A 21,988-nucleotide genomic window follows, 5' to 3' on the forward strand; every position below is an offset into this window, starting at 1 on the left:
CCGGATTTTTGGCTCACAGACGCCGGAGAATTGTGACATTTTTGTTGATATGATTTTTTGAGCCTGTGATGTGATTTTTGAGTGATTTTTTTGCAGGTGAATAACTTTTCAAGCACACTTTGAAATATCTGTTTCTATATATTAGTACCAAACTTGACATCAATTCTTTTGCGGAAACCCTTTGGTGAACTTTAGGTAAACTTTTGGTAAACTTTAGGTAAACATTTGGTAAACTTTAGGTAAACTTTTGGTGAATTTTTGGTAAACTTTTATATTTTGAAAAAGCTGGTCTTACTAACATGACCAATAGCAAGTAGACTTTTTTAATAATACAGACTTGTTAGATTTACTAGTTTGAAATTAAATTTTAACACAATTACTCATATTCTTCGATTATTCGATTATTCGATTATTCGATTCGAAGGACCAGGTAATTTTTTACAGATACTATTAACTAAAACCTGAAATTAATTCAATAATACAAAATAAGATCGTAATATATTGTGAGTAATTTCTTAATGATAGATTTTTTTTAAATTAACTATTTGGTTTGTATTTTGGTCTTTATGAGGATTGGTACTGATCTATAGAAATATTTATTGTAAAGTGTGCTCTAGCCATATGTAACATTAACGATTTTGGTCAAGAAATGCCGCAGGAGATGAATTTTTCTATCCCCGGGGGTTAACTTGAGCTCTTGCTGCATTTCTAGACATTGTGACATTTTTACAACTGTGTATGGGGCGGCGTACTAACTTTGTTACAAAATTAACCAAAAAACGTCCATCCGGTTTTTGAAGGTCGTTTAACCAAATTACTTTTTGCACATCCTTGCTCCTGACCTGCCCTTTTTTCGTTTTTATTTTCCTTTTTGGATTTATTTTGTGCATGTCCTGCCTGCTTAAAAATGTTTTCTTTCGAAGTGGTTATTTGTATATATCAATCTTGTCACGTGGCCTTAGTATCAAAATTTTTCTTTTGTTTCAATCGTTTTCGGACATTTTTATTTATTTTTTATATTTTAAAAGTTACAATTAAAATACAGATAGTGAGCGAATACTGCTATCTAAATAATATTAGTCATATATTATGATTAATATTATTTGTAACATATTAGTTATTTCCTCGTATTTTGAAAAGAATACGTTCAAAAATCATCTTTTCAATTTTACTTAAGCGGTTTCGAAACTTTTTCAATTATCTTGGTATGACGTTTTTATTGTGGTAGTTTTCAAATCATTCAGGCTTCAAAAGTCCTATGGATACTATATACTTAATATCCTCTGGTTATTGGATATTTACTTCTTCAGCTACGATTGACTGCTCGTACTGGTTATCTATCGCATAAAAATCCTATCTTTTGACGTCTGATACTTGACGTGTGACACTTGATATCTGACAGTTGACGTCTGACGTTTGACATTCAAGGTTAGATGTTAGGTGTATCACCAATGGTCACGTGACACACGTCACCAATCCCTAAATCAATGAAAAGAAAACAACATTTTTGAAAATATCTAAAAACCAAAATGATAAAAGCAATAATGCAATACCTATATCTATGGATTTGGATACATATGGTCTTCGTTAATTTTAGGCTTATCAAGAACTGGACAATATTTGTTATAAATAAATAACGAAAATAATGCTCATTCTGTGTTTCTCGTATAAAAACTATTCGACACTAATGTAAACCTAAATCTGAGATCTTTGAACGTACCTAATAAGAAATTGCCAGGCTCATCTTCATAAAGATGAGAAAATTCTTCTGCAACACAGATATTAGCATCCCTCTACGATTAAGAATGCTAAGAGGCTACGTATTTAACACGCTATTATACGGTGAAGAGGCCTGGACTCAAACAGAACAACATAAAAAATATTGAAAGTATCGAGATGTGGTGCTACCATCGAATGCTGCAGATAAAATGGGTTGAAAGAGTCACAAACAAACCAAACGAAGGATAGGAAAAGGACAGAAAAACGAAGAAAACTTGAATATTTGGGTCATCTGATGAGAGGACATAAATACGCATTATTTCAAAATATAATGCTAGGAAAAATAGAAGGAACACGTAATCCAGGCCGTAGAAGAATGTCATGGTTGCGGAATTTGAGAGAGTGGTTTGGCTGCAACCACTAAGATCTTTTTAGGTCAGCTGTAAACAAGGTTAGGATAACCTTGATGATTTCCTATCTCCGATAGGAGTGGCACAAGAAGAAGAAGAATAAGAAATTATTTTCTTACAATAAATTAAGGAGATAGCTGTATTATAAAATGCTTAGGTATACAATCCTGGAGAAAGTAGTAAGAACAGCACAAATTAGAACAGAGCTACGGACAGTAAATGGACCAAAATTATTACTAGGCGGACGACATGGATATTGTGGAAAGCACCGGCTACAATGTAAAGTAAAGTTTCAATAAATTAGAGATAGAGACAGAAAAACACCTGTTTAAGGTCCAATGAAGATAAAACCAAATATATGTGCATTAATAGACAAACGAGACGAGATAGAATAGGTAGAATAGGTTAAAATGTAACAATCGATCCATACAACTTTGAAAGAGTGGAGAGTTTTAAATATCTCGAAGCGACGATCACCGCAGATAACCATATCACTGAAGAGGTACAAGGAAGAAATTAGGCAGCAAATAGATGTATTTAGCCTCCGCAATACTATTGAATTCAAGAGCCTAACACGAACATCAAAACTTAGGATATATACAACCGTGATTAGACCGGTGCTCATGTATGGGTGTGAGAGGTGACCGCTGACAAAAGCAATGGTAAGAAAACTCAGATGTTTTACCAGAAAAATTTTTAGAAAAATCTTTGGACCCTAGAAGCAAATTTGGGCCAAATACTAACAAAGACAAAGGAAGCCCCGGCATGGAGAAGACCCTTAGGGCGTACAAAGAGATAATATGGTCAGATTTAAGAATAACGGGGCTACCCACTGACTCAATTATCATGGACGACTGTTCGAGATGGAAACGTGTGGTGGAGTCAGCCAAGACCCACTTTGGGTTGTAGTGCTGCGAGAAGAAGATATCTATGCGTTTACTGCAAACAGTAATTATTGTTTTATCAATATAATAACGATATATTTCATTTTTATTGATCGAGAAGACCAATGCAGATTTTTAAGGTTTTCTAATGTTTTATCTCTACCCTTGTTCTTCTTGCCATGCTTTGTAATCTCTATCAAAAATGAACACTACATGTCTGAATAAATTATGAGCTTTGGTGGTTTTTGTGTGCTTTCTTTTAATTTTCTGTTGCTAAACAACTCTTAAAAGACGTATTTCTAAACGTTCATTAAAAAATCGCTGACGTGTTGTAGCGATGCATGAACTTAATAATAACTCATAATCTTCGAATGAAGTAATAACTAACTTGAGCAAACTTTTTCATAAATTTGATGTAAGATATAGTTTTAGTTGTATATAGTAAACTAATTTTAAAAATTGGCAGTAACTAACAATTCGTATACATGTTTTATGTGACCGGTACACGTAAGGGGCCACTGACAAGTGTGTTTTGTTTTATTCTTTTATTTTATTTAATGCACTTTTTTCTGTTCGACAATTATCTCCATCCATGGAATACAGGGATGTTATTCAGTAAGTAACTTATCGCCAGACAGCTACAGCTTCACCTTTTAAAAAGGAATATGCCAACTTCCTTAATATAACAAATGATTATAAAAAGATAATAATTTTGTGGTACTTGGTACACATACCATTTGGATGATTTAACAGGAGCTTCCACAGGAGCACTAGACTCTTCTTTTAATAGAGAGTAAAGTGGTACTTAACATATGAATGAATTTGAAATAAACGTTTATAGATATTGTCAGTATCCGGCTCGAGGGACCATGTAAAATAAAATCCTGTTTTAATGGAGAGTGAACTGTGGTTGAAATACGTTTTTTGAAATATCTTACACCCAAAATCCAAGATTGAGTTTCAGCAGAAATAATAAGTTTGTTCTACATTCTTTTTGCATATCTTTTTAATTTGCTTTCCAATTTGATCTATATAAAGTTATGAATATCTATTTTTTTTTAATATCATGTCTATATTTATTTGTCTATGCCATTGATTGTTTCTCAGTTTCATTCCCAACTTTTTATCATAATTCTCAGTTTTGGGATTAAAGTGTAGTTACCATAGCTATGCCTAGCTTTCTGTACTCTCTATATAGTCATCTTGGAACCTTACCGTAATTTATCATCTAAACCTAATATCTTTATTTAGTGACTTAAAACACCCACTCAATCAAAACCTAAGCTCTTTAGAAAACCCTATTGGATACTTGACTATTTACTTTACTGGACTTCTTCAATTATTGATACATATCTTCATATCTTAGAGTCGTTTAAAAGACTTTTTTTTTTTGTATATTTGGCAGTAAATGGTAAATTTTGGTCTTAAATTTTTTAACGAGACTTAACGTCTTTGAATCGTTTAATCTTAAAAAAGAAATTAGTTATACATGGTTTTGTGTACGAAGTATCGCAAGGTTATTGGGGCATATTTTGCAATCGAGTTTTCTATTTGAAAAAGGTTGAAACCTTAATCATTTTTTACTTAGAGCTGTAGTGTATGTGATGTCAAGTATCAGCCAGTTTCTGTAGCGATAAAAAATATTGTCTATATTTAAAAATATATTATTTACCCTGATATAGACTGTGTTTTGGCAAAATAGGGTAATGTCTGTAAATATGTAGATATAGTGTTTTTTTTTTCTATTTTTTGATTGGCTTTTTTACTACTAGAGCGGTAACCCGAGCTACATTGGCAATCAGCACCATTTTGACCTGGGAATTGCTGTGTGAATCAGCAAAAATTCACAAAATTTACTCCCGTTGTATTATTATTTAACCCGATATTTTGTAATCAGGTCTCAGAAATATCTTTTATTTACTTTAGACAAAATTTCATAGAGTGTATTGGATTATTTTTTAGGCTTTAGGTATCGATTGTAATATTTTTGAGCTAAACCAAATTATAGTTTTTTTCAGGAATGGAACTTCATGTATAGATCTTCTTTTTTACCAAAACACAGTCTGTTATATTGGTGTCTTCCAGTTACCATAATGATCTCTGGTCAACACGACAGCATCCAGAGGTGGACACTGAAAATGTAGTTCGAGTTTATTTTTTAATTGCAAAATTATTGATTTTGCTTTACATTTTGGTACAGAGGTACAGAATGAGAAGTACAAAAATGATATAATACATACCTTCAAGATTATATTATAATAACAAGTTTTTTCCTGTATTACAATGTGTTTTGTGGTGAAAATTATTTCAAATTGTTGTGTATGAAATTTTTATGGTTTGTTTCGTCAAGTATGTTTTTTTGAGAATTTTATTTCTATGGACGAAAATTAGGGATTTTGGTAATATTCAAAATTTAATACATTTTATTTAAATCGCTTCGTGCTACACAAATTTAAAATACCAAACAATATTTTTTTTTATTTCTACTTGCTACAATAATTTATGGTTATTAATTAATTTTTAAAATTTTTGTATGCATTTTTAATTTAATTTTAAGTGAACAAAACAGTAAGAGTGAAATATCAAATCAAGGCCCATAAGAATTTTTAATGAAAAGTGCATGAAACAGGCTAAAAACTTTTGCGCGTTATCGTTCATTGTAATAGAAAGATTTCTAAATAACGATATAGGGAAAATTCATACTGGTAAGCACCATATAAGAGTGTAAAATTCTAGAATTATTGCGGAAGGTATGTCAAGAACATAATTTTGGTAACCAATTCTCCAAATAATAAAAAAAAAATAGTATATATCTGTAACAAAAAAATCATAACGTAAGTTAGGACAGTGTGTAAAAAATCTGATGATAAAAAGCTAACAAAACCTAAGGAGAAGACCGTATGGACCATACAGGAGTGACTCTAGTATGAGTCATCCGCTGCATAAGGGGGAGCTCGGAACGAGGCGTCGACCCTCGCTTCATAGTATCACACGCATATACCATAGTATCGATCGTCTGGTAAAATAAATGCATTATCTTAAATGCGAGAGTTCACGAACATGAAGAGTACGATGCAATGCTCTAGGCGAGGATACCATTGGATGGTGTCCGTTATGAATGTACCCTAAGAGTAAGAACAGAACAAGTGGGTCGAGGTGGAGGTGTAGGTCGCGGTGGATGCTACTAGTTAAGTCGCGGTCGATGTCGACAGCACATAGCAAGGAGGTCACCTGCGCTGTCAGTCGAGCTAGAACCACTATCAAGTGAAGTAGTTTAATGAAATTTGAATGACAAAAAAACTGTGTTTTTGCGATGTTGTGTCAGTCAAGTGATGCTAGTGATGAAATGTCAGCTGTAAATAATCAGATCCTTCTTCATGTTTCAAAAATTTACTGAATTTAATTACTTTAGAAATTCAAAAATAAACTGAATACAAAAAAGGGATTTATATGAAAAGTATCAACTCAGATAGCGCAGGTACTGACAACTTAGCTTCGAACTGACCAATCACAGGAAAGCATCCTTGTAGGCCGGGCAGTAGACATCCATGTAAAACAAACTCATTTTATTTTCAAAGGCATCGATGTAAACCTCCTGGATGGCATCGCGCTAAACCTCCACCGCGACTTACCTGCTCTGTTCTCTTCCATTCACTACAATGTGCAGTGTTCCCAGATGACTTTTTTGAGGATCAGGAGGTGTCGCCACGAACGATCAGGAGATTTCAGGAGACTCGCTCGCCTCAAAAATTGGTAGAATTCTGTAGTTTCAGTCTTTACATTTATAGATTGGCAACTAGATGTCGCCACGAAAAATCAGTAGAATCAGTTGGTGGAGTATTTTTACGTTTATAGGTAGGCATGCAACTCTATAAAATCTGTAAGGACGGCTGTGGCAACGCTAGATGGCGGCTAAAGCATAAAAATAAAAAAAAATGAAATAGGATAAAATTCTGAAAAATTCAAACTCCATACAAAACCGTTCTTGAATCGTTACGCGCATGTGCAATGACGAATAATGCTGCGCAGTAACACATTTTTCGTTACTGCGGATCCTCGTAATCATTCAAGAACGGTTTTGTATCGAGTTGGAACAAAACCAGATGATTTTCAGAATTTCATCACTTCATCAGGAGGTTTAAGGACGCCATCAGTAGATCAGTAGGCGAGGGTCGCCATCAGTAGGTCTCCTGAAATTTCGGGAGGTCTGAGAACACTGACAATGTGTTTGTTTTACATGGATATCGACATCGACCGCGACCTCCACATCCACCTCCGCCGCGGCCTCCACATCCACCTCCACCGCGGCCCACTTGTTCTGGTCTTACCCTAAGAGAGTCAAAGGGAATGAACTAGCTTACTCGCTTTTAGGCTGGAGCAAAACCTTTGAAGGCCAAGAAACATTTAGTGATATCACTCTCTATCTCTCTGTAGTCTTGACTCGCCATACGGGATGTAGTCGTCATTTCTTTATATTTATTTTAAAACCATAGTTTTGACTTCTGTCATGGACATTATTTTTACATCTACGTTTTATCTACTTTTGTAGTATCCCTGTATACAAACACGTGGTATCTGGATCAGTGATCCCAGATACAAGTATGCGTTGCCAATGTCAAACAGGTCAAACCAAAAGTTATGCACAGGGTGTTAGTAAATAAGTATGAAAAACTTTAAGGGGTAAACTCTACATGAAAAAATAATGACAGTTTGCTTGATAATCATATGTCCGCAAATGCTTCCTTTTTGAGATACGGGGTGTTGAAATTTTTATTTCAAACTGCCAATTTATTTATTGCTCTAAGACTGGTTGAGCTATGAAAATAAAATTTGCTGGGCTTTAAGATGTAGTTATTGCGCATTTTTTGACATACAACTAAGAATTGTGTATTCATCATTGGCGCGCCTACGGGTAATAGTCTGAAGTTTTTTAAAGAAAAGAATAGTACGCCACTGAGATATTTTAAACTAAAAATTATTTTTATATGCTATGTTTAATTTATAATAAGATTCCTTTCTTAACTTTTTTTTGATATGGTGTACCGTTTTTATGCAAAAAAATAAAACATCTTGGCGCGTATTTTTCACCTCCTAATGCAAGTGCATTATCAAGAAATATTTAAATACTAATCTAGAACAATAACAGAAAATATTACTAATAAGATTTTAAATAGGTGCAAAGCTACAACAAATGTTCAAATCCACCTGCTTTAGAGGTGACAGAAGAATTGTATATTCATCACAGGCGCGCATACGGGTAATGGTCTGAATTAAAAAAAAAAAAAAATAGTACGCCATTGAGATATGTCAAATTAAAAATCATTTTTGAATTTCTCGTTCAATTTACAACAAAAAATTTTTCTTGTCATTTTTTCATATGATGCGCTGTTTTCATGCAAAAAAATAAAAAATCTTAACGTTTACAAAGCATTTGAAATACTCGTTTCTATGCATAATATGGCAACTACCTCGAGTACTTTATAAGCGTTAAGATGTTTTATTTTTTGTATAAAAAGGACTCTTTATATGAAAAAAAAAGGCAAGCTATATTGTTTGTCACAGATTATAGGAGAAATTCAAAAATTATTTTTAATTTGACATATCTCAGTGGCGTACTATTTTTTCTTTAAAAAATTCAGACCATTACCCATAGGCGCGCCAATGATGAATACAAAATTCTTAATTGTATGTTAAAAAATGCGCAATAATTACCTCTTAAAACCCACCAAATTTTATTTTCATAGCTCAACCGGTCTTAGAGCAATAAATAAATTGGCAGTTTGAAATAAAAATTTCAACACCCCGTATCTCGGAAACGAAGCATTTGCGGACATATGTTTATAAAGCAAACTGTCATTATTTTTTCATGTATAAATTTTTCATATTTATTTACTAACACCCTGTATATGTGGATGATGGTTGTGATGCCTATCTACTATTATGTTTTTTTTCTTCAATTTGTGTAACTTACATATTTAACTCCAGACTATATTTTCAACCAGACGAATGAGATCGATCATGTTTGGCTGTGTCACCTGTGCGAGACGCAGATTGTTTATTTTTCGGAAATATTGATATGCCCATATACGCACTATAGCATAATCCTTGCCTAACCCAGCTATAAAAGAAACGTCAAGACCAAACCATTTTAGACTAATAAACCCTCGTAATCTTATGTTTTTCGTTACGATCCATGTCTCTCCCTCATCAGTCCACCTTTCCTCTACATTGTGTGTCATGATCTGTTCCAGAATCAGTCTTCTTTCCTTCTATGTTTCGCCTTGATTTTACTGTTATATATCATCAAGTTTTCATCTATTTTCTTCTAAAATCGTGCTTTTAGCCAAGGATGGCTTGTAGGAGGGCATATCTGGATTCATTTCACATGATGTGGTCAGTGGTCAGTACCTCTTAATTCTTCTTCATTCTTCTGAGGTCCTCTTCATTTGTGACTCGGTGAATCTATGACGTCTGAAGTATTCTCGGATATAGCCACATGTCAAATGCTTCCAATCTTCTGCACATTTCTTCATTCAATGTCCACGATTCAACACTAGAAAAAAGACAGAGAAGACGTAGCATCGCACTATTCTTATTCTTATACCAAGAGAGATGGAGATTGTGGCTCTTGATGAATGCTCCGACATAGTTGAAGTGGATCTAGTTTTTTTCGATGCCCGCTCTTATTTTCTGGTTGTTGGTCTATTCTTCATTTGTTATGGCGCCTCGGTAATTGTAGTGTGTCTCTCTTTCTACAGGGGGTGTAGTGGAAGTAGAGTTGACCTTTTATCTTTTTCTTACTAATTATCATGAGCTTTGTCTTCTTTACGGTTATATTGAATCGATATTGTTGACTTTAATCCGTGGTTTGGTTCATAAAGACTTGTAGATCTTCTAGGTTGTCCACAAATACTATGGTGTCATCTGCATATCTGATATTCTTTAGCCGGTACCCGTTTAGTAGAATGACTTTTTGCAATTTTGCAAAGCTTTGATAAATATTTTTTCAGAGTTGACATTGAAGATTATAGGCGATAAAATACAGCCTTGCACCACTCCACGCACAATTTTCACATAATATTTCTCTCTAACTTTTTGTGTTAGTCCTGTCGCCAGTGGGGGTACAACGGCCTCCTGTATTCAGATGGACTTACCCAAGTTTTTTTTATGTATTTTGACCCGTAGAACACGAATTTTTTGGGTAACAGTTGATCCGGATGTCGATAAGATTGTTATAAACAAAGAAGTTGAGGAATTACATAACAGCGATTTCTCGCAAAACAAAACATTTTTTGGGCCATTCTAACAAAAAAATGTTTCTACAATTTTTTTCGTAGGATGCATAGTTTTGGAGATAAACGCGGTTGAACTTTTAAAAAATCGAAAAATTGCAATTTTTGAACCCAAATAACTTTTGATTAAAAAATAAAATAGCAATTCTGCTTACCGCATTTGAAAGTTCAAGTCAAATTATATCAGTTTTGATTATTTGCATTGCTAAAAATTTATTATTTTATTGTTAAACCAAGCTATAAACACCTAGTGTTGAGTGATGTTTTCAATGATTTCTAATTTAAAATCGAACGAGTGGGTAGAGTAGGTAAAAGTGAGTGCAAGGCTATTTCTACGTAGCATGCGTTAAAATGCATGTATTAGGCACGGGAAACACTATGTGTTTATAGCTTTTTTTAACAATAAAAAATAAATTTTTAGCAATGCAAATATTGGAAACCGATATAATTTGACTTAAACTTTCAAATGCGGTAAGCAGAATTGCTATTTTATTTTTTATTCAAAAGTTATTCAGGTTAAAAAATTTCAATTTTTCGATTTTTTGAAAGTTCAACCGCGTTTATCTCGAAAACTATGCATCCTACGAAAAAATTTGTAGGAACATTTTTTGGTTAGAATGGTCCAAAAAATACAAAAAAATGTTTTGTTTTGCGAGAAATCGCCGTTATGTAATTCCTCAACTTCTTTGTTTATAACAATCTTATCGACATCCGGATCAACTGTTACCCAAAAAATTCGTGTTCTACGGGCCAAAATACATAAAAAAAACTTGGGTAAGTCCATCTGAATAAAGGAGGCCGTTGTACCCCCCCTGGCGACAGGACTATGTGTTCCTCCGAGCTTTGCGGTCTGATTCCAGTAAAAGTTTGAGATCTTGGTTGTTAGTTCTTAGCTAGAATTACATCATCTAGCGTGCTGTACTCCATCAAACGCTTACTCGTAATCAACCAGACATACGTATACGTCGTAATTGACATCTCTGCACCCCTGGAATAGGATTTGTACTTAGAATAAAGCCTCTCTGGCACCAACAGCATTTATGAGTCCAAACTGGTTGTATAGGGGGAAACTTGACTTTCACACAGCTTACAAATTCTGTTATGGATTATCTTAAGGAAAAATTTTATGAGCTGATTCATGAGGATAATCGTATGGCATTCGTCGCAATGTTTGGTTCCTGGTTTTTTGGAAGTGCAGTAAACTCACACTTCAGCCATTCTGTTGGTATTTCTACACAATTGTATATTGTTGAATGTCTTTGTGATTATTGCTATTGATTAGTTGTCCATTAGTTTGATAGACTCACTTAAGCTGTGAGCTACCTAGCCCGTGAGCCTATGATAGACAAATTATTGAGCTAGTACAAAAAAGTGAAAAGTATGAAAGAAATGACAGTAAGAAAAAGAAACAGAGCCAGGAAGAGGAATAGACGTGAAAAACCTTTAAAGTGGGTTTTAGGATCAAGCAAGCAAGCGATAGTGATTTAACCCAGCCTGAGAGACTTGCTCACCCCGTGAGAATTACATTCGGGTGATACAATTCGTTGTTTTTTAGGTTTTAGGATACTAAAGAGGCGACATTTTTTTAAACATTATTGCAATATTATTGAAGGTAAATTACAAAAATTTGTTTATTGTATTTTATGGCACAAATTATACAGGGTGTAACAAAAATACAGGTCATAAATTTAATCACATATTCTCTGGGACCAAAAATAATTTGATTGAACTTAACTTACCTTAGTACAAATGTGCACATAAAAAAAAGTTACAACCCTTTTAAGTTACAAAATGAAAATCGATTTTTTCGAATGTATCGAAAACTATTGGAGATTTTTTATTGAAAACGGACATGTGGCATTCTTATGGCAGTAGCATCTTAAGAAAAAATTATAGTGAAATTTGGACACCCCATAAAAATTTTATGGGGGTTTTGTTCCTTTAAACCCCCCCAAACTTTTGTGTACGTTCCAATTAAATTATTTTTGTAGTACCATTAGTTTTTTTGCCTCTTAGTACTTTTTCGAAAAGTCAGTTTTTATCGAGATATTTCGAATATTTGTCAAATCCACCACATATTTGTATTTTATATGGTTAAGTACGATTATGGAGACTTGGTATTTTGAACCGTATTAAAAAGAAGTCACATCTCGATAAAAGGTGCCTTTTCGAAAAAATACAAAGAGGCAAAAAAGTTTTAAAAACACTGTGTTTAACTACCGGTACCGCAGTAATAGTTTAATTGGAACGTACACAAACATTTGGGGGGTACCCCTATACAATTTTTATGTAAACATATTGAAAAATAAGCCTCAACTCGATAAAAACTGCCTTATCGAAAAAATACTAAGAGGTAAAGACGTTTTAATAATACTGAATTTAACTAATGGTACCACAATAATAATTTAATTGAGACGTACACAAAAGTTTGGGGGGTTTAAGGGAACAAAATCCCCATAAAATTTTTATGGGGTGCACAAATTTCGCTATAATTTTTCTTTAAAATGTTCCTGCCATAAGAATGCCACATGTCCATTTTCAATAAAAAATCTCCAATAGTTTTCGATATATTCGAAAAAATCGATTTTCATTTTGTAAATTCAAAGGGCTGTAACTTTTTTTATGTGCATATTTGTATTAAGGTAGGTTAGGTTCATTCGAACTATTTTCGGTCCCAGAATATGTGATTTAATTTATGACCTGTATTTTTGTTACACCCTGTAGAATTCCTTTAGTCTCTTAACATTGGCACTCTACTTGGCATCATAAAAAGCATTCAGAGCTCAAAGGGCCGTTCAAGTATTACGTAACGCAGGTTGGGGGAGGGGGGTCAAAAATCTTTAAAAATTGCGTTACGTATTACTTGAACGCCCCATTAAGGTGCGTTACATAGGGGGTAGGGGGGTCAAAAATTTTCAAAAATCGTGTTAAGTAATACTTGAACGCCCCCCAAGTGAGTTGAAGAACTTTAGTTCTGACCAAATACTAAAGGTACCTATACAATCGAAGCGATTTAAATTATCACTAATTGTGTTTAAACTTTAGGTATTTTCTAATCTTTCAGCAAAGCCCCTGCCTGTAAAAGTCCTGTTGATGGAAATCATTATGGTTATTTGAAGCAGACACTACTCCGTCCGTTTTGTTAAACAGTAATTTTTTGCTCTTGAGTTGTTCTGTTGTGTGATTGAGTTTACAATTATTATACATATTTATTTTGTTCGCTATTTCGTTAATGAGTGTATTCTGTTTATGTTTTTGTCCTTTTGTACCTGACCTGACCATGGGGTTTAGGGAAACAACATCGAACCACACAAATATAACATTAATTATCTGTTTAAAATTTTTACATCTGTGAGAAAAACATCTGTAAAAAATGAGAAAGATAAAAAACTAATTTGTTTCACTTACATTTCGAAATCATGCTTAAGAAATCGAAACATAGCTGATCCAGTTAATCTTTGTTATAAAATTAAAGTTAATAAATTGTATGGAACCTTAAAGTATGTTTGCCACATAATTGCATTTCTGTATCATATAGTTACTGTTTTTAAAGGAAATAAACCACAATTAAATTGTAACTTTTATACAGTAAAACCTGTCAGTAACGGCCACTAAAAATTAAAAAGCTCATGGCCGATATAGAAAGGTGGCCGGTATTGCCAGTTTTTGTAGTCCAGATGTAATTGGTTTGGGGAATTTTTAAACTGGACGTTAGTACAGGTGGCCGATTTTGGCAGGTGGCCGGTAACACAGGTTTTACTGTATATTTGAAAACCGTTTTAAAACTACAAATTAAATAATTTATTTAATTATTGTTTTGAGAACTATTTCCAATTATTTAAAGAATTTACAAAAATTTATTAACTAAAACAAATGACAGACATCTTGCCATCTCGTTTGTGCCCCCCCTGGTAGTCTCTTTCCTGCTTGTCTTCTTTTTATACAATAGTCTTCCGTTTTTATCACAGTCTACTTTTTATTACAGTTTTTAATCTTTTATCAAACTCCATTCTTGTTACATATCTGCTTCAGTACCTTCTTCGTTATCTACCCAATGGTACCAACTAGCCCTTGAATGTCGTATTGTTATCTTATATTCTTGTTTCGTATCGGTATCAACTCATTTTCTTTAGTATGGATGTTAATAGTTTCATTTCAATGTTACATTTCTAAACGTACAGGCCTGTATTGTGTATTTTATCGAGAGCATCCCTCTTATGGCAGATGTTTGCCTGGACCGGTTTATTGAGTATAAATTTGAGAAACTCCAACGTTTCTATTAGTGTGCACTTCAGAACTCATATTTTCTTAAGTCTTTTCAACTTGCCTATTTTGAGGATGGCACCTTTTTGTTATTCCCTCTCAATAAAAGTTAACCTTTTATTTAGTATTAGTCCAATGTCCTTTACTCACTTACTAGATATAGTAGATACTATTCATGTTTAGAGGAGCTAATTCTTCTAAATTTGGTCTCATAATCTTAATTTATGTATGTCTTCATATAGATTATACTAACTTTACACTTAAAGTCAATTCTGCGACTATTGTTAGAATCTACTAAGTTGTATCTCTGTTTTATTAAATTTGATATGGGCTAAGTTGACGAGGTCATCTGCAGAGCCCAGGACATGGTCTGCGCTGAGTCTAACAGTCAACCCACCCATAACCAGATTCCATAAAAGAGGAGATAAGACTACCCCTGAGGACAATAATATATGACTTCATGTGTTGACCCCGTATCCCCTTCTGTGGTTTAAGTATAAGTTTTTTTTCTTTCACTGTAATGTCTTGCGTAATTATTTAACACCTACTTAAAGTTTTTTGGGTATTATTGTATTACTCTGTTTTGTTTCCATTTTGACGACCATGAGATATGACGTCATTCCATTTTAGGCAGTATTTTGTGATTGCTTAGGATATCCCATTATTTCATGTCTAACTTAAGATTATACATTGATTTTTTTACCCCTGATAATCTGATACTGCTTTTCTTTCAATCAAAGCTAAGAGATCTTAGAATGCTTCTTAACGTCTTGCTTTTAGTGATATCGCTGTATATATCCAACACGTACCCAATTTTTCGTGCCTTGATCAAGTTGAGCAATTCTCTCTCATTTACACTCTAGCCTCAATTATTCCGACTTCAGATAGGACATTCTATCTGAATTCTGAACTCTCACTACCTTTTGAAAGATGTCTTACGACTAAATTATTTTTACTCTTGCTACTAATCTACTTTATACCACAAAGTGATCTTTTCTACCACAAAGTTTTAATTAAATACATAACCTATTGATACATGCTCTTATTGACTTACGATTTCAGAACATTCTAATTTATGATCTAGACATATATTGCATAACATTTTTTAAATTAGATAATGGTAGATTTAATAAGGTTTAAGAAAAAACTAATAGGTAAAAAAATGACTTAATGTACTGTTACACTCTATTTTATCTCTTTTATTAGATTGTTTAGCAAATTCTTAATTTAATTAATTACTCAATTAATTTAATTACTGCCTATGTGAAACAAAACCAAAATCAACTTAAATTCTCTAATAAACTTTATTCTCAGGGCTAATTTTGTATTCAATGCAATACCTTTGATTTGTTGCTTCTAGATCTCTAGTTGCTTACTCCTTCCAGGATAAAACAGGGAAATTAAACACATTCAATATCATATAAATGTAATCTATTATTTATTTATCCAATATGCCGTATAAATTAAATTAAAAAAAACTAAAATTTAAATTTGTTGCAATACCTTCTTACTCAATAAATCAAGCTTTGATTCTGATGTCTCCTTGTTTTAACAAAAAAAAATTATTATTTATTCATACTAAATTTAATAAATTTTACTTTTCTCCTTTTGAATTGATTACCTATAAGTTGGAATGACTAACTGAGTTATAGAACTGTTCAATACAAAAAAATTAAGCATTTATGGTATGGATATAAACAAGCTCTCTCCGTTTCAACAAGTGATTTGACTAACCTTTTTGTTTCTTCACTCATTCTTCTCCCAAATTGCCTCGTCCTTGATTCTCCCACACGTACTCTTTGGATGTTGCGAAAAGGTCCCTCTCGTCCAAACTGCTTAAAAAACAAACAAAACCAGGACTCGCTTGAATTCTCCTCAGTTTCTCCTTGCTCGATATCTTGTGCAAATAGATACCAATCAGCTACTCGTTCTGGACAGAACAAAGGAATCTTGCTCGGACACAGGAAAATTTTACTTCTCAACCGGTCAACAATTTCGTTTCAACTTGATTCTGCTCGCAAAGGCCGATTTCACCACTTTACACTGACTTATCACTTTTCAAAAACTGGACTGCTCTCTCCCGATATTCATCACACAGTGTCTATCTTTTCTCTCTGAAATTCTGACTCCACATTCTCATCCCTTCCATCGATCTTTCTCTACCAATCAAAAACAACCTCTCTACCCCAAAACATCCATACTTTCCCTTTCTAAGAAAACCAACTTAATTTGTATCCAATTTTCCATTTTGTTAAAATTCTAAGAGACATCAAATTACTATCGTTTTTTCAAAAAACTAAACAAAAGGCCTTACTTTCTAAACTCAATAAAATTTGTTTATCGTGTTTAAACCTTCTACGAATTATTTACAAAAATCCTATTGATGTTCACAAAACGAAATAACATGCACTTTCCAATATTTTTGAACCATTGTTGGTATGAACGTAATATAAAACCTTTGGACCCGACCTAAGTTTGATCATTTAAATATACTATAAGATAGTTCCATACTATTTACGAACATTATTTTCATTGCAAATTCTCATTATATAAAAGGTTATAGGCTTAGAAATAGTACATACCATAATATAAATATGTTAATTATAGTTGTTGCAGAACATTCTGTGGTTCGATATTGTGTGTTTCTTTTTACTTCCCATACCTCTCACCAGACCCGTGTTTTACATGTAGCGAGACAGGTACCGGCTGCGCGTGCGTGCTTCCGATAGAGGCATCCCCCCATCCTACGCGGACGTGGATATCGAACTTGATGTCGTTGATAGAAACAATAAGCCACCACTATGGGATCAGCCCACGTACGGCCCCATTCACATCCGAGAAAATGTCACAGTGGGTACAGTAGTGACTTCTATCAAGGCAAGGTTGGTATTGAGGAGAAGCTGACAACTACTTCGGAACAGAACGCAGTCCCGTGGCTCGGGGGAGGGGGGTGTAAAGCAGGATGTACTGGTTTTTTGTCTTGGACCATAGCTTTATTAATATCATTTCTGCATACAAAATAGTAGCATGTTACTTAGGTAAAAGCCTTAAATCATTTCGTAGGTAGAGGCTCCTAAACAACATTCCATCTTTTTTGTGAACAGATGGTCAATAATGGTTTTATTGAAAAATTTATTCAACAATCCCTTATACAAGGTACATATATTAAAAAGATTCTTTCGAGCTACATCACAGAACCTTTTCGGAATGACAATTTCATCACCAGTTCCGGTTACAAGGATACCTACATGGTTAAGCCACTCAAATATCTGTGCGAAAACCTTTCAAATAGTGTAAAGTTATTAAAATGTTATATTGCTGTAGATAATATGTGATGTTTTATTTGATGTGACTTTTATTTGATTTTACATCATGGCAACGCAGTACTGCCAACTATATGGGTTGCTGGCCTTGAAGAAAATCTCTCTAAAAGGACTTTAAATAGCTACTGAAAAACTTACTTGCTATCTAGAGTTCATTTAGAAAGGTTTCCCTAAGGGTCAGTTACCCACATAGTTGGGAGTACTACATTGCCACGATGTAAAAGTTCAAACATCACATAATATCATCTACAACTATGTAACATTATAATAACTTCCACGTCTTAGTGCCTCAACCACGTATATCTTGTAAGTTGTAAGCTGCACTGATGATGGAATTTTTAATCAGAAAACGTTCTGTGATGTAGCGCTAAAGGGCCTTTTTCTAATCTAATCTTTTTCTAACAATTTTCTAAGGGATTTTTAATAAATTTTTATTTTATTTTCATTAAACTCACTTTGACAAAAGTAGCAGCTGTAGCAGTTATGCAAAAACGACACATTTTATTGATTATTGTTGTTTTTTTATTAATAGTTGAGGTGACAGAACAATAAAAGAGAAAACTACATAATAGTGCTAATTTTCCAAGGCAACAAATTTAGTATAACCTGTACGAGATGGGTAAAAGCCCGGGATGGTGGTCTGACATTAGGAAGTCCATGCTACCAGACCATAATCCATTTTTCCATACTTTTTTTCTTGAGTGAACACACCTAAAAATATTAAATTAACAAGTATGGTTTAATATTATTTATATGTGTTCTTACTTCTTGATTTTACTTGCTCTTACTAAATACTTACATAAACGGATGAACTTAGAAAATATCAAGGTAGTGCAGATACTATAATCTGAATAGTTTTTTTATATATAGTAGCTTTTGTAAATTTTGTGCTTGGTATTTTCGCCGATCTATTTATTGGAGTGTTTAGATGATTGCAAGTAAAATTACTTTTTTTATTTTTTAACCCTTCTTCGAAATCATAATGTTGCTGTTACTGTTTTTTCTTCGCGCCTAAATCTAGCGCGAGACCTACAAACTAGAGGCGACTGCCCAAGACAAAGGCTACCCTCCCCTGTCCCGTTCCGTGGAAGTCCAGATAGATGTCGTGGATCGCGCAAACAACCCCCCCATATGGGACCACACTGTATACGGCCCCATCTACATAAGGGAAAACTTCCCTGTCGGGGCCAAAGTGGTGTCAGTGAAGGCCAGGTCTGTGCCTCAATAAGTACAATTTTGTTGTACTTATCAAATTATATATAGGCCGATTAAGATAGCTCTTGTTAAAATATTTTTTACTTTTTTATGTTGGTAGGTAATAAAAACGACCAAAAGTGTAAGATGTCTTGACTAGATTAACAGCTTCTGTTGGTATTAGGTATATCAGACGATAAGTCTAAGTACATGCAGTGCATGGGTAGCTTTTTTAGTTAAATTGGATTTTCTGGAATAAAATAAAAAAATAATATCAATTTTAGTTATCCAAATTTATTTTTCTTAATATCCATACTCAAATTTTATTAATTTGTATAGGTACTTTACTACACTTTACAAATTACAGACATATTATGTATTTAACAATAAATTTTTGTAAATAATATTAAACATTTAACAATTAAACATGTATTGTTTAAAGTGTATAAACAATTTTATCAGATAAACAAAAATAAATTTGGATAACAGAAGTTTTGAAAAATATTTAATACTGTCAATGTTGTTTTCAAAATCATTATTTGTTGGCTGTTACGCGAAATAATTCTTGCGCCGTCAGACTGTCAGACTACAACTCTTTCTGATATTATGGAATCATGAGTATTTTTTTTCGGCATATCCATTTTTTACTTCCGTTTTATGCTTGTATTATAAGACAAGGTATTTAGTTCTCCTAACTGTATGGCCGAAGGATTGATTCTCTTTTCCAGCTCTTGATATTGTTTAAGAGCAGTATAATAGGATATACCACACATTGCATCTTAGGACCCTCTTACAAATAATATAACACTGTTTCCCATATCATAAAGGCCTTTCATGATATTTTAGTTTTCTTCTGGCTACTAGCTCTTCATCAGTCATAATTTTAAATGGTTTACAAGATCTAACTTCTCCCCATCTAATCAAAGCTGATACTGATCTACATTCACCTCCTCTATTGTCACCCTTTTTTTTTGGTTTTGACATATTAATTTTGAGGTCTCTTAGACAACTGGCTTGTTTAACCAGTTGCTGTAAAGTTTTGGCGATCTTCTAGGTTATTTGCGAGTAACCGTACCTCATATTGAATTATTTCTCCTCATATTCGTACTCCTTACTGTCTATCATCTAAAGCCCCTAAAGATTTATCAGGAGTAAAGTTCACATTAAAAATATCGGGCGACGAAACGCAGCCTTGTCATATTCTACGTTTCGTGGGAAGAGTATCACGGTTCAATTTGAATAGACACGGGTAGAGGCTGTCAGCAGATTTATATCGTACTGGTCCAATCCTATTGCAAGCACTTAGAAGGTATATGGTATTATTGTACTTATTCGAATCCCTTTTCGAAGTCGACGAATGAGATGGTTACGAATTAATGTCTCTTTGTATGTAGCTGATCAAACGTATTAGCTTAAAGCCGTTATACCTATAGCCCAGCTTTTCATTGGCAGTGTTATGTACAGCGACTCCAACCAATCATCTGGCATTGTTCCTTGTAATGTAAAAGACTAAATTCAGCGTTTTTTATGCATATTTCAAATGCCTCATATTTATTGCCGAAACTCAAAATCAAAATTTCATGTTATAGTTTGTGAATATCTGGCTCTAACAATGAAAATTAATCAGTGGTTGGTCAATGGAAGTGATAAATTTTATTGATCTCCTGAGAATCGTAAAAAATGGCAAACATCACGTTATAGGTCTGGATCACGCGTATGAAAAAAAAGTTGATTAATAGCAAGCTGAAAATTTGTTAATAGCTTAAGGGTGTCTAGTCGGAAAAACTTTGATATATGGGAACACTGGAACAGGGGCAGTTTTAATTATGGAACAGGTTAAAAATTTTGAACGGTCAGACCACGAAAACGGCACATGTATTTTGTCCGACAGAACAGATTTAAACTCTCCGAACAGAGATTAAACTCTCATGCAAAAATCAGACTGCTATTTATCACCAAATGGGCGTTTTAATGAGTGGAACATGTATAATATGTCAAATGACAGGAATTATGACAGGTGATAAATAGCAGTCTGATTTTTGCATGAGAGTTTAATCTCTATTCGGAGAGTTTAAGTCTGTTCTGTCGGACAAAATAAATGTGCCGTTTTTGTGGTGTGACCGTTCCAAATTCTTAACCTGTTCCACAATTAAAACTGCCCCTGTTCTAGTGTTCCCATATATAAAAGTTTATCCGACTAGACACCCTTAAGCTATTAACAAATTTTCAGCTTGCTATTAATCAACTTTTTTTTCATACGCGGGATCCAGACCTATTACTCACGTTACTTATTTAATAGTTTTATAGAAACTTATTTTATTTGCCGCAAAGTGCCAATCGCATACGAAAGCTGTACTGTTCATCTTTAAAACGCATTTTTATTTTTGTCGATATGACACTCACTAATAAAAAGATATCGAATTTTTACTGTCGAGTAACATTCAAAATCACCGGTTATTTCTAGCTTTTTTTCTGAGATAACGGCTCATTCTACAGAAAAAGTGCTAATAAACATTTTTGTTCAAAATTATCATAGCTACATTTCTTGTTTAAAACACTTTTTTCTGCGGCTTACAGATTCTTAGTAAATCAATGTTTTTCGCGCTCGGGAGAACCCCCTACGAGTGGGCTTTTAGGAGGAAGCCCGAGGGTAGGAGTTGCAAATTTTTTTTGTATCTTTTTTGGAGTCCCAAATTGACATTCGTAAATGTAACATAATTCTATAAAGTTACTAGGTATACTTGCTATTTTACACTTTTGGCAATAAAAAGAAACCATTAGCATTTAAATATATATGTAAAATATATTAGAAAGTATTAGTACTCTAAATTTTAGATTAAAAAAATATATCCTTTTATAAATGTTACGAATGGAAAAAAATTTAATTTTGAACTAATTTTACA

The 21,988-nt window shown here is 33.5% G+C and overlaps 1 protein-coding gene across 1 annotated transcript in view; it reads left to right on the top strand.

Annotated features, from left to right (window-relative positions):
- Positions 1-21,988, top strand: part of LOC114324473 (neural-cadherin-like) — a 156,099-nt gene that overhangs the window by 100,227 nt on the left and 33,884 nt on the right. The window contains exon 8 of the mRNA XM_050653677.1: positions 18,913-19,103. Coding sequence (XP_050509634.1) covers positions 18,913-19,103 — 191 coding nt within the window. The remainder of the gene's footprint in view (positions 1-18,912; positions 19,104-21,988) is intronic.

This window comes from Diabrotica virgifera, chromosome 1 (assembly GCF_917563875.1).
Source record: "Diabrotica virgifera virgifera chromosome 1, PGI_DIABVI_V3a".
NCBI classification, from domain to species: domain Eukaryota; kingdom Metazoa; phylum Arthropoda; class Insecta; order Coleoptera; family Chrysomelidae; genus Diabrotica; species Diabrotica virgifera.